The sequence below is a fragment of the Ylistrum balloti genome, unplaced genomic scaffold (genome assembly GCF_031769215.1).
Source record: "Ylistrum balloti isolate Yb309-2 unplaced genomic scaffold, AGI_CSIRO_Ybal_v1 Utg370006, whole genome shotgun sequence".
Classification (NCBI taxonomy): Eukaryota; Metazoa; Mollusca; class Bivalvia; order Pectinida; family Pectinidae; genus Ylistrum; species Ylistrum balloti.
In genome coordinates, this window is record NW_026782081.1 from 914,301 (window position 1) to 937,457 (window position 23,157).

Sequence of the window (23,157 nt, forward strand, 5' to 3'; positions counted from 1 at the left end):
TATCAAACACCCTCACTGAAGAAACCAAAAGGAAATTCTCCTATGTCGAGTCCGTAGGAACAAGCTAGCATCTTACCTGGCCTTATCTAACGTTTAAATCTCAAATCCATCTGGATGTGTTTTGTGTTAATGTTATTGGTTGATTTCTCAGTGAGGAAGAAAGTGTGTATAAATGGATGAGTTTTTCATGCTGTTGATTCTTTTGAATTGTCTTATCATCTGATCATCACCAGATGTGTCAATTTCAAATGTGTGATGCTGTGATAGCAGGATATAGTTGTTTACAGCTGTTAGTAAAAGTAGAAATGGAGAAAATTAAGAAAGCAAGTTCTCAAATTCATAGAGAGTCAAATTTTGTTCACTGGTACATTACCATGTAAAATATTGTGTTGTTTTTTTTTTTCTTGCTTTTTTAAATTTGTAGCTGTAATGATCAAGACATGGATGAATTGTTTATCTAAGAACAAAAATAAACCATCAAAACTCTGTTTAAGGATTTGTTTATTTGTTTAACACATTCTTTTGCTTCACTGTTGCCTTGATTATATGTACAGTCATGAAACATTTTTAAAATGTCTCAAGACTGGAAATTTCTGCACCGTCATTTCTTTTGTGACTACTTTCAAATCAATTAATATATACATAACCTTTTGATACAAACTACACTGTACATACTACATATACTTATTCTAAATAAATTATAGAACACATTGAACTATGTCTAAATAGACTATACTCTGTACACAAATGTATTTTACATTGTAAACAGAAATAAACTTCATTTATATGTCAACACTTAAGCTGCAGGCTTAATTAATTCAAGTATGCTTGAACACAGTAATGTTAATCTAAATACTCCTACCTCTAGTGATGATGAAATAAAGGCAATAGAAAGTATTGGAAAAATCAAAATTATCACTCAGATTTAAGGTTTTGACCATAGCAAGTGCTCATCCTTAGGATAGTCAGATTTTTAAGTCTACTTCATACATCACTTTTCACTTTTAATTTCAATTTTAAATCCAACATGGGGTCAACCAAACAAAATATGGGTCAGGTCCAGCATCTGAAATAGGCAAGGTGAAGTTAAAGGATTCTAAAAATATCTGTATAAGATAGTTACTGACCTTAACCAAATATAAACCAAGACATCAATAATAGGACTACACCATTTATAAGCAGAGAAAACTTTTAAAACTTTTGCTTACATTTGCCAATAAAGTCCCTTGGAATCTGATAAGCAATCTCAGTCATGCATTTTAACTCATTTACCACAAAGGTGACTGATTTCCTGGAATATGTCATGAATAAGTCATTAAAACTGAAAGCTACATAGTGTTACCATGGTAACTGATAAGGAAATCTTTTACATGCTTGTTAGAAATCTTTGTATGGAAATTCCTCACTACAGTAATCTAAAAAGTATCAATATGAAGGTCTTTGCAGTTTTTGATATAGACAGAACAAATTGACACCAGTTACTACAGGGAACTCACATTTTGTGTGGGTCCCTGAAAATGTTGTAGCACAAGACTCAAACTGACAATACAAATGACATGACAAAACTATTAATATAAATTACAGTTACTTGCCATTTAATTCATTGCTAAGAAAGTGTGAGGATCTAGTTTACAAGTACATTCTTGGAATATTTGTTCCTGCATCAACATCCTTTTTACATACATTTTAATCAAACAAGCTTGATTAATATAAGTTACCAAAACATGTTCCATCATTGATTTGCTCTAAATAACCATTTCTGTTGCAACGTTTAAACCTTACCTAATCAGCTTTTCCTTACATATGAAAGACACCCTATTTAACTTAAATCAACATACACTGAAAACTTCCCTGGCCCCTGCAACTACTGAGTTTTGAAACTTTTTAATTCTATGTGTTGTCATTTTCTTCCTCATCGGATTGTAATTTCACAACTCCAGAGAAACCACCACTGGCAGATGTTCTTGACATGGAGGCCATATTATACATGTGAGCTTGTGCCCTCCGTACAGTCAACAGTGCTCTCTGCCTCATTTGCTGGCTCTGATAGGACTGATTATTTAAACCACGACGTTCGTTGCGGAATTTGTCATTCAAAACAACAAACCATGAATCCTGAAAGAGAATTAAAATTCATGTCAAAATATTATCAGTAATATTTTGTATCAAATGTTTGATTCAACTTGTATCATACGATCTTTTCAATAGGACACATTCCTTTAGATAATTCAGTAATACAATTAAGTGACTTTTGGGGACTCGTTGTAACAAGTTTTAGGGCAGATCAACTTCTGACATATCATGAGACCATAGCTAAGTATATTTGGGCACAAGGTACAATTTATTTCATTTAATTTAGTCTACAAGCATGTAGACTTCACACATTGGTACAATTACATGCGGGCTAAGTTGTGTTAGCTATAAATAAATATGTCTTTGTAATAGCATGTAGTGGGGAACACCTCATGTTCAGTTTATAATCAACATTTGTTGATTATAGTAAGACCTGATGAAATGGTAAATGTCAATTATAGTAAGACCTGATGAAATGATAGAGTGTTGTAGACTGAGTTTTTGCTTGGATTCTTTTCAAACAAATACAAGTTTAATTTGCACTGTCTGAGAGAACAGGAATTCTTTTTATTTATAGATAAACATGTAGGTAATTTTGTACCCTAAACAAGAAACTTACTGCCGGAGATATGTGGCTGTCCTTTGACCTTACGTTGAGTTTGGGGAAACTGCTTACAATGGCTTTAGCCACCTCCATCTTCTGTGTCGGGGTAGGGTACCTTAAGATAAATGAGCAGTTAATTTAATTGGTACTAGCTCATGTAAAAACAGTTTTGTTGGTAGATAAAGACCTTTTAAAGTTTACATAACAGACATATTGCCAGGTAACCATCTCCAAATACATTGTAATGCTTCAAAAATTTAATTTCATATCTCGACAAATTTTGACAAAGAAAAGTTTTCAGAATTTACATAAGTGACCTACTGTGCACCACAAAACTTTTCACTATTTATGATCTATGATTTTGCTTCACTTTATGATATGATATAAAGAGCACATGGGGGAATAGTTTACATGTGGTGAAATCTATTGTCGCAGAGCAATTGTCAGGGGGAATATAGTATCCACTAATGTGACAGTCATGTTAAATTACCACACAACACCTTTATCATACAATGTATTTTGAGTTCCATTTCATAACCATTATCCATTGCAACTTAAGTCTACTCACAGTCCAGTGTATTTGACAATCTCATTAAACACTGTATCAAGAAACTGCATCTTGGCTGGGCGTGTGATGATACCAGAGTTGATCATTTCTCGAGCTTTGTTTCCATACTTGAGATTCTCTACAGGAAATGGATCAGGAAATACTTTAGTGCGCTGCATGATTCGAGACTGGACCTTGGGATTGAGATTGTCAGAACTCCCTCTTAATGATTCTATGTACTGCCATTTTTTATGCTTCCATGACTGTTCAGTGTTTTCTGTAGAATCCTCTTCATGCTCCATGCCTAGATAGTCATAAACAAGGGATTAACACTGTGAAACATCTTCAGTGCTCTATCTCCACACAAAGTGAGGCATGGAAACCTGGTCTACATCATCTTCTCAATAACATTTCAAGCACTTCATCGAGATGCACAATGAGTAGATATGGCAACATGTTAATAAAGTATACTTGTTAAATAGGTACAAATTTTAAAATGATCAGTAATGTTTTATAGATGGTAAAAGTATGAAGTCAGAATATAAACATAATAGTTATCAGTTATCATAATCTTATGAGATATATGAATTAGATGATATGTTACATTATACGGTTAGTGTATTTGAGCAGGATTCATAAGAAGTATTCAAATTTATACACATGTATATCTAATTTATTTTTTTGTAATTGCTATTTAACCTTCATGTATGTATACTGTACATGTACAAGTAAATAACTTTAATCACAATCATTTATTTGTTATGGAATAACAAGCAGAAAAACATACTTTCCTGTGGGTTATCTTCACTTTCAGTAACCATGGAAACCTGTGGTTCAGATGACGGTGATGATGTCATGTACATTGACACGGGTACTGGCTGACTGAGAGCATTATGATAGTCCCCAAATGTCATCAAGCTGGATAAGTTACCATGACTCTGTGATGATATATCTGAGTCTGTAATGTTTTGGGGGGTGATCTGCTGATTTGTAGGAACACTTGAAGATGTGTGTCGGGAACCAGTGGCAAATGTTCTTCCAAAGTCAGGAAGAGATTTTTTGTAAATATGACTGTCTGCAGGAGGGTTTAATTCATCAGAATCCTCATCCAAAATTTCTATTTTAATAGGTGGCATATCAACCTCAGACGAAATATTTCGCTGTTCAAATTGTGCTTTAGCATGTGTTTCAGTTCCAAAATGCCTTGCGTTGCCTAACTTTGTGAAGCTATTAACACCATTGTCATCAGGAATATTTACACTTGAACTAGGGAATGGATCGATAAAAGAAGATGAGTTTTTATCTGATGATTCTTGACCAATATTTAACTGGATTTCCGCATGATTGTCTGTATGTGGTCTCTGGTTATTACCAGATGTGTTTCTTTCTGAAGTATGAGAAAGAGGGTGAGCTTTTGTTCCTGTGACATAATGATCAGAGCTTCTGGTAAAATCTGTTTGTGACATGTGCTGATGATCTAAAGAAACTCGAGATTCATCTGACGATCGCGCACCACTGACAGGATGTACAGATGACACTGATCCTTGTGTAGTCTTGTCCAATGAGGAAACAGCTTGTCTGGGAAGATAGGATCCCTCAGATGAAGCACGTGAGGGATATGTCTGTGAGTCGGAATACTTGGATAGGTCAACCACACTTGTTTCTCTTCTCGTCCTGTCTGCCTCATTAATACTAGAACCAACCCTACCTCCATTCTTGTTCTGTCCACTGTCTTTCCCTTGTTGTGGAGTGGTGCTATATCTTTGCTGCTGTTCCCTGAGGCCAGATAAAATATCCTCACCAATTGACGTTTGATCTTTAGACATTTGACCACAGGCAGTCTCTGAATCAAAATCCATGTCCAGATTCTTATTTCTTAGCCATTCTGGTGTTGTAACAGATTTGTTATCTGTGAAAAAATGTTTAATATTATTACTTTTGTTGAATTCATTTTCTAATTTTCAAACATTAAAACACTATATTCATACAATGAATTATATTCTGTTCTTTCAGTTGTGATGATATGTTGGGACAACCCTGAGTTGTACATGTGTTGCCTATGCATACACTTGTCTATTATGTACAAGGTATATGGATGTCTTGATCTATTCTATATGTCTTGCTAAAACATTAAACTACTGTTTACTACAAAAACAAAATCTTGGTTCTGGTTCCAGTTGGTGCATATTCAGCAGAATGATAGTTATACATCTTTATTGATTCATAAAAAGCTTTTTCACAACTGCAATAAATGTGCCCAGTATTTATGTTCATTTTTGCCTTTCTGTCTAAGTAAGTAATATTATACATCATATATAGATTAAAAAAGGTGCATATCTAAACACAAACTCATATAATCTTTGAGTCATGTCTTTAACACTGAGTGCTGATGGTTATGTGTAACATAATGTTTAATAAATGACTATACCTACCAAGCACCATTTTGCCGTAGACTTTGTACTCAGCCACTTTAATATCCAGCCACATAACAAAGTGACTCTGTGTCCATGGGTTCATGACTCTTATCAGCTCAGAGAAGGAATGTTTCACTGTGCACAAGTCCATGATTGTGTAGTTTACGCATTTATAAATGCAATATAAATGTTGTTTTTTCTGCAATAAAAAAATGTATTAAAATTTATAAATAACATGAGATGTTAAGTAACATCAACAAGTATTTTACTTTCTTTTCAATTTCATTTCGTCATGTTTTGAATTCATTTTTCATTCAGGAATTAAGACAATTTATTACAAATTAGAAAACATGGATTAACTAAAGGTACAACTTTATGTCACAGGTCAGTCAACATGAATCCAATTTCAGTAAATGGTATTGTGAAATTGTCTTTAAATTGGTCGTAAGTTTTATCTTATCAAAAAGATTACATTTCGTCACTGTAATAGTAACTTCCCTTCAAACATTTTTAACATTCATCTCCATTCATGGACTATGTCGTCATGTTAGAGAAAAGTTACAAAACTACTTTTTATCCTTTTATCTTGTATCAGCTTTCAGTACATAACAGCAACAGCAAGATGCATTGGGGCAAAACCAGTATCAATGGCCCTAATTTCTACCTCTAGATAAGCCCTGTGAACAATTGATCATGCATGAGATGCAGCTGTACTGATTGAAATCAGTCATCGACTATATATATGTAGAAGTTAGCATACAGGTCACTTAAGTACTAGTCCCTGCCCTTAAAAGTAGAGTATATATATTTGCCTCCAGGCCCCACTTGTATACAACATCTCAACTTGAGATTTCCTCAAGTCGAGATTTTCCTCAGCTGATATCTCCTCAAAAACGGCTTGTATAAAATTTTCTCAAGGAACAGGAGGAAGTCATCGACTAGGATGTCCTGAAATTCCTTGAGGAATTTTCATACAAGATATTTTCAAGGAGATATTAGCTGAGGAAAATTACGACTTTAGGAAATCTCAAGTTAAGATGTTTTATACAAGTGGGGCCAGATCAAAAGGTCACTAAATTCAAACATCATTGGGGCAGCATATATATTTAACTACTCTTCCAATTACATATTTGAAGCTCACTCATTGATAACTGAATTAATGTTTATAATAGAATTTTATAAACCATGCATGCTAATTCAAATTTAAAAATATAAGTCCAATTTTGATATATTTTGTGCTTTCAATATATATTGATGAATACTTATGAACAAAGACAAGAGCTAGATTTTGTTTTAAGAATTTGAGGGATCATAATATGTATCAATATTCTATTATTTTCCGACAAGAAAATATGGATAACTTTAATCATTGTTTAGAAGAGTATAATAATAACTTATTGACTGAGATTAGGGAATCATTATCAGAATGAATATACCTAGTATATATGTGTATCTCTTTTTCCCATGATATGTGTATATATAGTCATTGGGCAAATGTAAATAACTCATCTGAACATGCCCCTGTGATTTACTCATTGCGAGGTCAAATACATGTGTATTCTGACCACCAGTCATAGCCAATAAGTAATCAACTGATGTAGACAAACTCCTTTGGTAAGGTTTGTTATAATGAATGACAACTATATAAGGTTAATGGTATAAATTGGCCAAAGACAACGAGATATTAGTCACATTCTTTGATATACATGCAAAGTATAGTTTTACAGTAATTAATATACTAATTATGTATTGTCAGTAAAAAATCTATTATGTCACAGTATACAGGCAGTCTGGTCAACACTGTGAACCTCTAAATAATGTTCAGAATATTGAATGTTTCAGAGTAAAATATATTACTTTAACACCAATATTTTCCTTGTTAACTGCCCATGTACAAAAACATGCAGTGCCGCGTAACTTTCAACGCATATTTCAAATAAAGCACGTGTTTTTTTAACTGCAAAATGTCATGATCTATATAAGCAAGTCATAAACATAATGCTTACAAGCCGCTTGTTGTAATAACTGAAACAGTATTGGATGTTCAATGTAAACAACTTTCACCCTTTCCGGCCGGAACTAGAACGCTCTTAACTAAAATTTTAAGTCACCGTCACGATTTTCCGGAATTTTACTCCCGTTTAATGTTCTCGAACTGATTGCAATAAAGAATTCGATTTGTTTTATCTCATAATATAGTAGAATCAGAGCGGATCACATCGTACACAGGGAAGTTAAATAAATCGTAGCACACATTGCAGTGCCCATCGCCTTGTCATAAATCCTTTCCCTCTCTGAATTTCTGACAAAGATCATGATTCAATGACCTACAGAATTTTCATTTTCGGACTCTATGTTATCATGACGATAAGAAAATAAGCAGTATTTTTTTTCAAATGGATGATATGCACGAGTTTGATTTTGGCAGCACTTCTGAAAACGCTTTCCCTAATAAGTGTTTTTATCATATAATTCTGTGTAATTCTGAGCATCGCCACTTATTGGGCTCGTGTGTTTTTGGTCTTCTTGGCATCATGATGATTTTAAATATTTTTTTATAGTATAAACTTGTTTTCATAATTCAAGAGTTCTGTACAAAGTTATATATAGTAATTGACCCGTTTTCAAGGAAAACAGAAATAAATTAACTGTTTCCGGGTTGTAACCAGTATGCAGTCAGTAAGGATAATCAAAGACGTGATAATGTACAGGTCTGAAAATGGCCTGTCAAAAGTTACTCCAGTTCATTAGTTTTTGCTTGTAGCCTATGTCTTAAAATGTAAACAGATATATCTGAAGGTTAAAAGGGGAGAGTTATTGTTCCTCATTTGTTTCCCGTTTGTCTCCTCTATCAGTTTTCGACCAATTTCATTCAAACTTAGATTAACTTGCCTATAAAACTATCTGAAAAATGGTATCGATTGCACAACTGTAAAGTGAAGCAATATTTGTAAGCGTAATACTTATAAACCCGTCATTAAGCATCAAAATATTTTGGACAAGTATCAGTTTCAGGGTTGTTGGGTCAGGGGTAAGGTCATTATTATAGTAGTTGTAAATCATTTTCAGTCCTCTACTGGCTTCATCCTCGATAGATTCGCGTCAAACTTTTCACACTTATAAAGCATCAGATTATCTTGGACAATTAAATATCCTGAACAAGTCTGAGTTTCAAGGTTTTTGGGTAAAGGTTAAGGTCTCTACATGTGTTTAGAAAATCACTTTCAGCACTCTGTATGTCAAATTGTCAAATTTATTTATTGCATTGTTACATAAAAATCAGTTAAAAACTAATTGTATACCTTTTTTCGAAATTAACACCAAACAGCATAAAGTATTATAGTGTAATAGCTGTACTAGGTATACTTGTTGATACAGATAATACTAATTAGTGTGAAGACAATGTAAGATAGATTTCTGGCTTTAGACACTGACTGTAGCCTCAATTTTGAAAATCCTTGTTTCAAATATTTGTTGAAAACTGATAAACAACTTGCTTCTCCAAATTTCAGGGGCCTTTTTTCACTCTATTTTGATTACTGCCTGTAAGTCTGGCATTTCTGTAGCAACAGGACTAAATGAATAGAAAAGAGCCTTGCATTTTGTAGATGGCTTTATCATACATTTATTGACATAGCAGAAAGCTGGAAGTTTAATTTTCAATGTAAGAAACATTCAAGGAATTGGCAAAACTGTTTCCAAGAGTGTAAACTTTTTATCACCTGAATACATTCTACATTTAATTAATCTTCAATATTATACTTGTATATAACTCCAGGACAAAAGTGTTTTCTTTTGAGGCAGTCAGGGGCGTGAGTGGAACAGTCTGCCTTAATATTATCAGAAGTATTATTCTTTTCAAGTTTTTGACTGCTCTGCATATGAAGAATTTATCTAATAAAATTACTGACTATATACAGCTAGTCATGTGTTCTATTCAGATTATCTGTCACCTTGCAGTAATCATGCCCGATGATCACATATTTTTTTTCCATTCTGATTTTGGTTATCTCATTCATCTAATATAAACAAGAATGCTAATAAAAGGCCACTTGACACATGCTATCCATAACTACAGCTGTATAATTATATTCCTTTATTGAATTTTCTGTATTTCATGAGTGATTTAACAAAATTGTATCAAAAAAGTTGATCAAATCTAATCATATTCTACATTAAATTGTCAATGAAATTCCACTTTTGATTTACTAATATCTGTATTCTTATTTGATTACATACTAAGTTCACATTGTTTTAGTTGATTTAATGTGAGATTTTCCATTCAATAATTGTATAATATTTTTTACTTTCAGCCTTATTCATTTATACATAGCTGTAGTGTTGTGATTGGTTATTTCTCTGTATAGCTGTTGTCTCTTGATTTTTTATATAACTTCATGCTCCACACTCTTGGTATGTATATTTTAGTTTGTAAAAACATTTGTGTTTATTTGTTTTTTAACTGCTATATTGTCATGTGTTTATATTAGCTGTGTTGCACACATTCTGTATTTTATGAATGTGTTGGTGTACACGACTTCATCATTATGTTGAACTCCAGTTTGTAGCACCATTTTACTTCCTACAAATGTACTATTATTATTTTTTCTATGTTTCTATTAACATATATATATATAACACTTCAATTTCTTGTGCCTGTAAATCATATCACTGACAAATGGATGATAATGTAACTGTTAATCAACTCAACCTGATATAGGCAATGTCATGAAAATACTAGAACCACCCGTATATTTCTATACTTTTTAGTCAGTACTTATAACTGTCAAATTCAGTGTTTAAATCTAATACAATAACAGCAATCTTAAAACATCACACAGATCACCATCTAGATACATACCAATGTGATAACTATACAACAGAATTTATTATACCTAAGTTCTTTTTACATGAGACCTTTAAAACACCCTATCACCTGTGATTTTGACGCCCATGACTTGGTGGTATTTATCAAGAGGTTGATGACTGACTTACAACAAATAATAATGTCAGCTGCAATTTTTGATATTGTTTTATTGTAGATTTTGCAGATAATGCTATATTAAAAATTAGGTAATACATCATTTATCTGAACAGATATCACACACGGCATTAACATAAAAACAAAATGAGCAGGTGCCCACATACACACCCCTATCACAACAACATTTTTTTCTTATCTAAATCTATGATCAAGGCAAACCTTTGACCTTCAACCCTGACCAATGACCTTGGTGAGTGATGCTATGCTTTTAATATGGACTGAACCTGTATACAGACTCACAAGATATGCTGTACACTGGTTTTTTCTTATCTAATTTCTTAATGAACATCATTTAGTTCAAGTCTTTATGTTATGACGATAAAGGATGTTTAATGGTCAATGATTATGATGATGATGATGATGATGATGATGATGATGATGATTGATGATGATGATGATGAAGTGCATGTGATTATTGGTAATGCAGTGATAACAATGATGATGTACACATGATTATCATTATAATGGAGAGTGATAGTGTTATGCATGATGTCAGGATGTGATGATGATGAGGATGATGTTGATGATAATATCATAACTGTCTGTTACAAAATCTGTGAGTGTGAGAGAGTGTAAATGTGATTTCATGTCATTATGTATACCATGTACAACTTTCTGAAAATAACAGAAATTACAGATAAAAAAGAAATGCTGTACACAGGGTTGTCACACACAACGCACGGGCACACAAGGTGATTTCTACATTAAGTATCCCTTCTTTACAAAAGTGGGCGATAAATCAATGGGATTCCTTTGTATACTACTATATTCTTATAATACCACAAACATCCATTTTCACTTCCATCTCCATCATGTACCACATGATAAAACACTCTCATATCAGAAGGAAACATCAGAAAGCTAATGAGACAGCATACAAAATGTAGCATTGTGGTGCCTGAATGATTATTCAAATATCAATGTGGATGGTAAGAGCTACAGATTGTGTCTCTCTCCTTCATTGAATTTTAACATCCTGATCTGATTCATAAAGTTTAAAAAACGTCTTGAACATATGGCCAAACACATAATTATATCACATTATTCATAACTCAATTTGTTTTGAGTTATATGTTTATATAAATGAAAATGATACAGAAGTTGAAAAATTCTCAATATCAAGATGCCCAATGGGCCTACATCATTAACTTGGTATTCAATGCTCTTTACAAATTTATTAGCATTTTATATCATTGACATTTGAGGTCCTGGTCAATGGGAACTTGTCATAAGGTTTTAACATTTTTTTTTACAGATTGTGTAGGGCTTCCACCAGGAAACCTTTCAATCAGGTTGTTTGAAGACTGCTGCATCTTTGACTTTGGGTCAAGGTCATTTCTTTTCTCAACCTTTGTTTTTGCAAGCATACCTTGGTAATGAAAGTAACAACTAACACCTCCCTTAGATAGGATTTTGAAGTATATCACAATATCTTTTCAATGTGGATTACTTCAGCCTTTTTCTTTTATAGAGGACAAAGTCTTCATTACATGGATCTGTATGTACACTACCATGTTGCCTAAAACTATAAATGAACTTTCTCACAAATCACTTTTTCTTTCCCTTTGCCTTCTTTGGTTGAGCATATTTAGCCTCTAGGTTGGCAAAGAAGTCATCTGCCTGAGCTGCACGTCCCTTCTGTTTACTAAGGATAAGAGCTTGCAGGGAGTCATTCGCTCCTATCCCAAGGCTTTTCTTGGCTTCTTCTGCTTCCTTCGCCTCTGCCTGTGCCTAAAACAATGTGATATATGTCACAGTAAAAACACAATACACTAACACCAATGAAAAAACAATGAAATAACCAATCACCAGGGCAAAAAACCAAATGATGGTTTAAATTCAATTTATAAAAAATTCAGATCAGAATAAGTTATTATAATCATATGAACCAACAGTTTCTATGGATTTATAACAACAAAGTAAAATCACAAATAAGTTTGTGTACTGTATCAGGGAAACACTGTAAGTAAAATTACATATAGTATAACCAGACCTTGTTCTGGAGGATTCTGCAGCAGAACATTATCATTAAGCAAAAAAGTAAATAATATTTAATTGAGATTTATACATGTAGCAGTCCACTAAGTTGAAAAATTACCCATCCAACAAGCATCTAAAAGAAGTACAGGTTAAATGTGTACCTTTCTCTTCCGGGATGCACTTTTTTTCTTGTTTTCTTTACTAAATGCTTCAAAATTAGGAACTTCTCCTTTTTTGATCAAGTCTTTGATGATTTTTCTAAATCGAGGTTCATCCTCAATACTGGAACACATGATATGTTCCATGATTTCATCCATGTCTCCCTCAAATGTGGTATAAACCTCCTTCAGGTCAGCTCGCTCTTCCTCGGATCCTGGAATGCAAAAGACTTGAGTTACATATAGGAAAGATAATTCTCAGTAAATGAACCTTTTAGTTGTTCACCAGTCTGAAGGAACAACATGCATTTGTTATATAGGAAAAGGCAAACAATAACATGAGGCTTTGTTGGCCTGAATCATTCACTTGTTCTACGACATATACACGGTCGATTTATAAAGTTAAAATCTACAAACTTGAAATCCTATTCCTCAAGCAAGCCACTACTCAAAACACTGTAAAACAGAACCTATCACTTGTTGACTCAAAACTTTTAAATTCTCCACACATTTGAACCTGTGACCTGAAAAGTGGGTCAATGTCAATTATTTGCAGATGTTACAGAATCAATACTAAAAGCCTCGGCCTTTTGGTTATTGAGAAGTCATTTGAAGATTTGACCCCTGTCACCTTAAAACTGTGTCAAGGTTTCTCATTTTGACAAAATTTGTTGGTCTTCACTCTAGTCCATTATACTACCGACCCAATATACAGCACCTTGAAGCTTTTGGTTATTGAGAATTAGTTGTTTGAAGATTTTAACACATTTCATCTCTGTGATCTTGAAAGTAAGTCAAAGTCAATCATTTGAATAAATTTGGTTGCCCTTCATCAAAATTTTTTTGAAGATTTCTACTTATTTCATCAAAAAAATTTGTTTGAAGATTTCTACTTTTTAACATCCTGTGACCTTGAAACTAGGTCAAAGTCATTCCCTCGAACAAATTTGGTAGCCTTAAATCCCAGCAAGCTACTGGCCCAATATCAGTACTCTGAAGTTGTTTGAATGGAAAGTCTGTGCACTGCCAAAGGCACATGATGATGAATGTAACACAATTTCAACAGCTCATACTGACCCTGTTGGTCAAACAACTAAAAAATGCAAAGCGGTATATAAACTGACTTAACTGCCAAATGCAAAATATACCATATGGTGTGTCTCAAACATGAAGTAATTCTTTTACCAGACTTACCTTTGTATTTGGCTTCAAAGTTCTTGATGTCTTCTTCTGTAATTTTTGGAAAGAGTATTCTCCAGTAGTCTACCCAATCTTTGTCTTCTTGTAAACTATCCTCGTCATCTACCTCACCTGTAACATACAAAATCATACTCGTGTGTAACTCCATTAAACCAAACTATTATAATATCCTCTAGCTAATCCCAGGTTCCAATGCAATGTTTACAAGACAATGAACAAAAGAGATTGAATTTTTGGACTTTTATCATTTAATTACAATTTGTATGACATTCTGTATATAAGCTAATATAACATTGCGTCAATTAGAGATCGAACATTGTATTTTGTTTATGTTATCACAGGAACACTAGTCAATCTTAAGATCTGGTTTAGCCAATGTTGATGTTTTCATCCTTCCAAAATTAAAAGGAACAAAATCATTAGCCCATTCCATTTGCTGGCCTTTAAATACCACCAATTATACATTCTGCAGATTTTCTTTCACTGATCATGGTGAAAGCACCAATTCAAAGAAACTTTGTCATGTATTTATTTTTCTCTTAAGAATAGTTTGCAATCATTGTCAAAACATAAGATGAAATAACTTTACAAAGTTTGACATTTATTAAACTTGAATCTTTGTACCTGTTTCATCATAAACTGTTCTTTTATCCTTGTCTGATAAGATGCTGTATACTTTGCCCACTGTTTGGAATTTGTGTGTAGCTTCCTCTTTTATTTCCTCTTCTACACGATCGGGATGGACCTTCAGGGACAGACGATGGTATCCACGTTTTACTGTAATACAGTCAAACATCAAAACTTGAAATATTCTCTAGATCAATATACAATTATTTCCCTCCCCCCCCCCCCCCCCCCGCCAAAAAAAAAATGATTCTAATTTGTAAGAGAAAAGGGTAATTACTACAGTGTGACATACTAAAACATATAAATTTCAATGTCTCTTGATAGACCCATATACCCTATTTCATAGAAATTGGATGACATTTACTGTAAATTTTGACCAATCAGAAGCATGCATTTGAAAGTCCTAATTTTTTCATGTAAAGTTTTAATTTGGTGGCACAAATTCTCGACCCATGGACTGTATATATGTATTATATAGTGTAACTCCTGAGAGAGAAAACTGAACATATTTTTTTTTCAAATATGTGTTTTGATATTCTAGGGATGCAGATCTTGGCAACACTTACATTACCTTGATGAGAAATATTTAATCTTTCCAATGAGATACACCCCATGTCACTACAGTGCATGTTTGGACTGTGGGCCAAGAATTTGTGCCAAACTGCAGTGATCTTCCCAAATGGAAGAATGTTCACAACCTGTTAACTGATCTAGAGGTACAGCATGTTGCTGAACTGACATAAGATAGGAAGTCAATGTGACACCTATCACTATCATATCATCAGCAACCTCTCAATATAGCGACCATTTATTTATTATGTTGTATGTGATCCCTTTCAGATTATGCTTACCTGCCCTTTATCGGGTTAGATAAAACTTCGCATATGGTAGGAGTCCTTCATTTGAGTAAAGGATTGATTACTCAAAGCATTAATTTAACTATCCTCCACATGCAGGACTATTACTCATAATGGTTATATTGAGCTGTGACTACTTCTATAACGTTAAGAGGCCGGTGGTCGGCCGTTTCATTATCTAGCATTAATGCGCCGACTGCGAAACGGCGCCTGTCATAAGTATCTCACCGTGTAAATTTCTTACATTGTTGGGAGTAGGTTATGCCCAACCTGTTTAAAGTGTTTTGATAACAGAATCTGTATAAGCATGGGCCTGACATACAACTGATTGGCAACATCCTTGGATTTGCACCTTCACATATATGACCCCTAGTTATTATTTCAGTAATAGCTACATTTCACTTGTAAAACATTTGATTCCTTAGGTACGAGATCAATGAGTTGTGCTTTATACAATTATACGTCCTCGCCAAAGGTCGTCATGTGCCGTGGTGAAAACGACCATGTTATTTACCTTCGGCCGCAGTTGCCGTTTTCTGTACTCCGATGACTTTGTATAAGTCATCTGTGCCAAAACAATTTCTGCAACTCTCCAACAAGCCTGGCATTTTGGTGTTTGTCCTGATAACCTGTAAATACCGCGCTAAATTTGGAGCTGAGTAATCTAACTTTAAGATCGAAGAGCAATGACAAGGGAAGTAACTATGGATATATTTTGCCGTGTGGTTGCACGCAATATTATGAGTCTCTTAATATGTTCATAATGTAAGTCTTAAAATAAACTAGACAATGAAACATCAGTGTTTTTCAAACACAATATCTACATATACGACCTCAAAATTCGCTCATCTGAAATGGAAGGTATACATTTCAGAATTGAAACAGCACTTTTGCTTTCTAGTGACGTCACTAAAGCACAGAGTGTGCACATATATTACGTTGAACCGCTAGGGAAATGACATTTCAATAGAATATTTTCAAAACAAAATCATGTTGTGAAAATTGTTAGTTGATCATTTGCATCTGTGTGTATATCTTGTTAAAAGAAATAGATGTAACTTTTACGTGTTTTTTTGTTTTTGTTTTTTGTTTAGTTTTTCTCAAATGAACCACCCATATTCATTAATTAGCCCTTTTGATACCACAAACTATTTAAAAAAAGTTCTTTTTTTTCATCTGTCGGTCAAAAACACAAAGAGTCATTGTTTATTTTTCATGGTCGATTATTATTCACTTGATCGTCGACAACGAAACAATGAAATCAGAGGCATGATGGGTCAATGGCTCAGCAAAATGATTTTATTATATCTGGGGGATGTTTTAAAAGTTTTGCGACTTCTTTATATGAACTCCACTATCTATTTTTTGCCACCTGAATGTTTTAAAAGTTCACACTACCTGTCTTGGACCTCTGAAGATACTATCACTTTAAATTATGCACAATCGGATTGATACCGGAAGAAGCACCAGAACTGTTAGCGGAGGAGGCTATGTATATACACAGGTATACACACTATTTGTAAGTAGTAGTACTAGCTGAGTGTAGTAAAATAACGAAGTTCTCAAGTAATCAGTATGTGCATTCTCTTCACATAGAAATAAAACATAAAGCGATTTCGTGAATGATAACTTTTTAATGCATCACATGACACCATCTTTGAAGGTCAGTATATAGGACGATATATCTAGATCTGTTCGATATAAGCTACATGTTGATCGGATAACAATAGAGGAGTGTAGGTATTTTTATTTATAAATATCAACATAAATAGTGTTAACATTGTTTTACTCAATCACTGACATCCGACAGCAGTGTTGTAATAAAACATCACTTATCTCTCTATGGATATCCAGAGACGTCTCTGGGATATCTTATACCGAAGTTGTGATAATTAAGCACAAGTAAAAGATGTTTTTAAAAACCTTTCTTGTTGCTTCTAGTTAATTTATTTTATGTTTCCAATACAGGATCGGACTCGGAAAAACGCAGTATACATATATATACAGTGTACAATTACAGGTACAATTAGCTCTGTAATTTTACAGTTTTGTTGTTGATCCAGCACTTATCCAGTATTTTGGAACATTCTTATAATACAACCAATAGAGGATTACAGTGTGACGTTTAGATAGACCAAAAATTCACCAGATGGTAACAATGTACTGTTGTACGCTTTGTTTAATACCTGGTCATAGATGCTGCTAGAGTCTGTGCTTCCCTGGTCCCTGTTAAGTACTGTCCCATTGTGGCGTATCCAGATGGCTTTCTTAACCAACCGCCTACTTAGGATTCCGCGTCTTTTTTATGTTCATTGAGTCGGTACCCAAATTTCCTGCCTATTTCTCCGATATATGATGCCTCGCATTTCTTGCATCAGATTTTGTATACGCATTCTGCGACGTTTTCTTTGGATGTTTTATCCTTAGGGTGAACTAGGATATATTGGAGTGTCTTGTGAGGTTTCATGGTCGCTACAATGCCATGAACACGGTAAATCCTCCGAACGGTTTCTGACAGACATTTGATGTAAGGGATAACAAATTGCCCTTTCGTTGTGTTCTTTTCCTTAGTGGTTCGGGTCTTTGTTTTCCGTCAAATTCATTGTTAACTTTCTGAACTGCCCAATAAGGGTACCCACATGTTTTCATGGCCCTATGGATGGGATTTTGCTCTTGCTGCTTGTCTTGTTCTTCTATGACAATCGTTTCACTTCCGTTGATCAAGGTTCGTACAATGCCCAACCTCTAGTGTAAGGGATGGTGCGATAGTAAGTTGATGTATTGGTCTGTGTTCGTCTTTTTCCTATAGTACCGTCTTTTTTCTATACCAGGAGGGTGTAAAGGAATGATATAGCACCATTGATTTCTTCATCACAGGTGAATTTGATGCTGTTGGTGGTATCTACGGTATTGTTATGCTCAGTCAAATCTTTCTGTGACTTTTTTTTTTTTTTAACTATTTTCAATATGTCATCAACATACCGCTTCCACAGACTGGGTTTGCATTCTACGGGGGCTCTGGCTATAGCCCCTTTCTCCAAGTGTTCCACGAATAAGTTAGCCACAATCGGAGGCACTGGGTTACCTATCGCTATGCCAAACCGTTGCTTATAAATGGTATCTCGGAAGGCAAAGTATGTTGTTTTAAGCACAAATTCTAGTAAATCCTTGATGTCCTGGTTATTGAGATTGATGTTCTTTCGCCATGACTGGTCTTGCTATAGACGGCTCCGATTGATACCGAATGCTTTGTCAGTGTGTGTATTGGTTAAAAGAGTCACTGCATCGTGTGAAATGAATTCCTAATCGTTTTGGTACCATGGACATACGTTCTGCAAGGTCTTTCGAGTTTTTTGGCATGGTGTTCAGATTACCCATCAAGGGTCCGAGAGTGCCTGATAGTAACCTGGAAACATTATAGCAAATGGAAGCAGTATAGCCAACTATAGGCCGTAATGTATTGTGGAACTTGGGTATGCAGTACACTAGGCGTGTTCTCTGCAGTGGGATACAGGTGTCTATATTGTGATTCGGTGAACTTATTTTCTTCTTTTAGTTTTGATAAGATAGCTACCAGGCGCTTTTTGAAGTTTTGGGTAGGGTCGTTCTTAAGAATTTCATATGCTTTGTTGTCTTCGAGCATAGCAAAGACTTTGTTCTCAAATTTATTAGTGTCCATTACGACTTGTCTGCTAGTAAATTATAATAGATCTATCCTTGCTCAATTGCTTAAGTGCAATGTGTTCTTCCTTTGATATGTTGTTTATGACCAAGTGTTAAACAAAGCGTAGCCCAAATGACTATAGTACATTGTTACCATCTGGTGTATTTTTTGGTCTGTAATCTGTTTACCATTTCGTCACACCATTTTCGACCTTAGTATACATTGGATTATAGTGCTACCGCAAAAAGTCGGTCGATTCCGTACATTCTTGTACACTACGTACGTCAGTGCTAGCACGCTCCACACTGGTCATTCACCTGATGAATGTGATCGTGTAGTCATCAAAACGTCACACTCTAATCTTCTACTTGCTGTGTTATTTTTCTGGTAATCTTAAACACTCTTTAAGATATGATCATCTTTCCAAGTTATGTGTATTTTTTAAAGATGTACACCACGGAGTTAATTGTGATAATTCCTAGAAGAATCCCCGCTCATTGGTGACGTTCTTTTTCTCGCCCATTAGGTTCAGGCAGGCTAGATGGCACAGCGATAACCACGGATAAAACAAAGGTAGGTAAATACAGGTTAACTCATTTGAAATAGACGGTAATTATTGTAACAAAATTCTTTTGTCCATGGTATATTAAAATGTAGACAAATATATTTGATGAGTTATGTGATATTGTCAAAACATACCTGATTTGAAACACTTGTGTATTTTCAGAAAAAAAAACACTTTCCAGGTAATAATCAGTTTTGGACAAAATGGATGAAGACGATGAAAGTCCACTTCTTCCACCTCAACAATATATCGTCAACACTGACTCCGGGGTTGAGGCTAATGGAGAAACAAAATCAGAACGGACATGTAAATCTTCGTTAAGATGGGGTCACTATTTGATGGGACCTTGTCTGACTATACACTTATACTCATTTCTTTACAGCAACATGGTCATCGAACAATACGTGTACTCTTATCTCGGCAAACAAAAGTATCCAGACTCATCTTTCCTTAACAATAACGGTGACTCCCAGTGTAACACCAACAAGACATCACAGGCATACATCGAACGTACTGATGTACAAAAGATGACTAGTGATTGGCTCATTTTATCATCGTTGTTCGCATGCATGCCAGCTATATTAACAGATGTTGTAATGGGATCGTTTAGTGATAGATACGGAAGGAAGCTCTTCGTTATTATTTCCTTGATTGGAACTTTTCTGAAAACTGTTTTGATCGCAATGGGAATGAGCACAGCTATCAGTTTGAACTATTTCTTTTTGTTTGTTGGGATAGAAGGGTTGACAGGGGGATGGTGTTTGGTATTATCTCTGGGATATGCCTACGTGTCCGACTTATCTTCCACCGACAAAACACGCACCTTCGGTTTCACTCTCGTGGAGATCTCGGTTGGATTCGGTTTGGTGTTTTCTGGAGTTACTTCTGGTTATTTGATTAAAGACGTTGGATTTGTGTATTCAATGATAGTTATATCAACCCTGAATGCATTGAATTTGATTACAGTATTACTTTTCCTCCCTGAATCTTTACAACACTCAATGCGCTCAACAACAAACATTTTGAATCTGATGAAAAACGCGTTTACATTTTACACGCACGATACGTCATCAGAAGGTAAAAGATGGAAGTATATTGTACTTTCGCTGGGCTATGTTGCTTACACCATGTCTATTGTTGGTAGACAGAGCGTAGAAGAGTTGTATCAGCTGAATGTCCCATTTTGTTGGAATTCTATTTTAATAGGATGGTACTCAAGCATAAATGACGTAGTGCGCAACGTCATCGGTCTTAGTTCTATAAAACTTTTCCAGCGCTGTCTCCCTGATGAAATTATTGTCATTGTCAGCGTTATGTCCAGCATAGTTAGCTATGTCACAGAGGCTTTGGCAGTCAATGATGTAATGCTGATGTTCGGTAAGTTGCTAATATATCTTATTCCTTGGGTTGTATTAGAAAGTTTAGCTCTTACTGTTAGCAAAACTTACTTAATCGGTAACGTTTTGGATTAACAGTGTGATAAGCTCCCTTGATGGGAGACCTTGTAGTTGGGAAATGGTACGTGCTATATAAAACTAGTAAGCGATATCGTAAAAATAATACAAAGAAACATATTTACCAGAATCGTTAGCAAGAGGAAATGAAAATAATTTGCTTTTTTGTTTTAAAGTGCAAGGTTAAATACTTCACAATAGTTGACACGTTCGTAACGCTTAAATGACACTAGAAGACACCTGCTGAAATTCTGCTTTGTTGGCACGCTAGTATCTTTATTGTATATGAGATACCGGTAACGTTTTTCAGTTGTGTGGTAGGGTTCAATATGTGCTTTTTATTTCAGTTCCAATACTGGGAATATTTTGTTATTTATGCAGTCCAGTGATCCGGTCAATATTGTCCAAAATGACACCTCCAGATAGACAAGGTTTGTTCACCTTTGACTTTGTGAAGCATGTAAATGCATATACAAGGAAAATATAATGTATCATTTATAACCAAATATCTCGTATTTCACAACAATTCATATCAATGGTCATGCGGGCGGTAGGTACATATTGAGTTACATACATTGTGACAACGTTTTTGTCTGCATACATATCAAGGATCATTCCATATCATATTGTACATTGATTGATTACCAAATAGAAAAACCTGGATGTTTGAGTACATCGATAACTGCATCGAACAATATGCTGTATCATTAACATGTCTATTTTATTTATAGGTGCGTTATTTTCTGGAACAGCAGTAATACAGTCTGTATGTACTGTGGCGGCGGAAGTGTCGTCAAAGTCGATATATACAGCAACTGTTAGCAGCTTCCGTGGGTTCGTGTTTCTGGAATTCGGTGGATATAGTGTAATAATGCTAATTCTTTTTATGTAAGTATTTTCTAAACATAGATACAAAAGAGAAAAAACCCTGTTTCAATATTAATCATCTCATCTTCCTTAAGCCCTTAGGTTCCCAAAGAATTGAAACATTTGTTCCTTAACATCTTTTTCCTCATTACATGTATACTGTATGTTCACCTTATTTTGTTACTCTCATGCTATAAATTATTACTCATACTTGATAAACTCATACGTAAATATATCATATTTGATAATGAAAAAAGTACAGACAGCTAGGACAAGGCAACCCAAATTTTGCTATAGTAAATGTACATTGGATTAAAGTACAGCCGAAAAAGTCGGTCGATTCCTCATGATCTATACAGAATACTGCATTAGCCAAGGCTAGAACACTGGTCGTTTAAATTTGTTGTCGGAACGTCACACTTAAGTTTTCTACTGGTTGTGATATAAAACATCTATTTAAATTTGTCCTTGTAAATAAGCTATCCCATTTTTTGTGTCTTCAAGCATTGCTATGGATGATTGGCTTAGTTCAGATGTCTTGAATGTCCTTCGTTGTGTGTTAATGTTCTTGTGACAAGTTGACACTAGGTTGCATTAACTAATGATATAACACTGTGATAAATTATCCTCTTCATACCATAAAGTTTAAAGATCAAAATTGGAATAATTGAAATCCTTTTTTATTTCACTACTTGTATTGTATCAATTGTATATTGTGTTATATATGTTCTATTTCAGATGTTTCATGGTTGTATCTAAAATGACAACGAAGGGAAATATCACCACAAATTGATAGTATGTCAACCTTTAGTATTGTATATAACAGAAGGACTTCGACCGAGACGGTTAAAGGTTGTACACGATGCATTACGATCTCACTCATTGGTACAAATGGAAACTCGATATTTATCATGTAACTAGCGTGATTAACTTCTCATATCACATAATACACAGTTTTTTTTGTATCATTATATTCTGAAGAAAAATATGTTCTATTATTTCTCTGAGTTGTTGTGTAACCGTATAATTTATTAAGACGTTTCCACGGTAGTGAAGTCATAAAATCGCAGTTTTGTATGTGTGTTCCAACATTGTAATCCACT

The 23,157-nt window shown here is 34.5% G+C and overlaps 3 protein-coding genes across 3 annotated transcripts; 1 reads left to right on the plus strand and 2 right to left on the minus strand.

The window, feature by feature from the left end:
• Positions 1-1,059: 1,059 nt before the first annotated feature.
• Positions 1,060-7,695, minus strand: LOC132548239 (uncharacterized). The gene is made up of 6 exons (XM_060212080.1): positions 7,645-7,695; positions 5,657-5,837; positions 4,012-5,133; positions 3,246-3,528; positions 2,693-2,792; positions 1,060-2,115 (listed from the first exon to the last, which is right to left on the minus strand). The coding sequence occupies exons 2-6, from the start codon at positions 5,787-5,789 to the stop codon at positions 1,891-1,893; spliced, it is 1,863 nt and encodes a 620-aa protein (XP_060068063.1). The 5' UTR covers positions 5,790-5,837; positions 7,645-7,695; the 3' UTR covers positions 1,060-1,890.
• Positions 7,696-10,723: 3,028 nt separating this feature from the next.
• On the minus strand, positions 10,724-16,112 carry LOC132548248 (dnaJ homolog subfamily C member 9-like). The gene is made up of 5 exons (XM_060212094.1): positions 16,019-16,112; positions 14,645-14,797; positions 14,015-14,131; positions 12,824-13,035; positions 10,724-12,413 (listed from the first exon to the last, which is right to left on the minus strand). The coding sequence occupies exons 1-5, from the start codon at positions 16,110-16,112 to the stop codon at positions 12,231-12,233; spliced, it is 759 nt and encodes a 252-aa protein (XP_060068077.1). The 3' UTR covers positions 10,724-12,230.
• A 2,047-nt stretch (positions 16,113-18,159) lies between these two features.
• On the plus strand, positions 18,160-22,847 carry LOC132548152 (lysosomal proton-coupled steroid conjugate and bile acid symporter SLC46A3-like). Its single transcript, XM_060211974.1, has 5 exons — positions 18,160-18,229; positions 19,926-21,110; positions 21,535-21,618; positions 21,919-22,075; positions 22,793-22,847. Exons 1-5 carry the CDS (start codon positions 18,160-18,162, stop codon positions 22,845-22,847), a joined length of 1,551 nt encoding a protein of 516 aa, XP_060067957.1.
• The last annotated feature ends 310 nt before the right edge of the window (positions 22,848-23,157 follow it).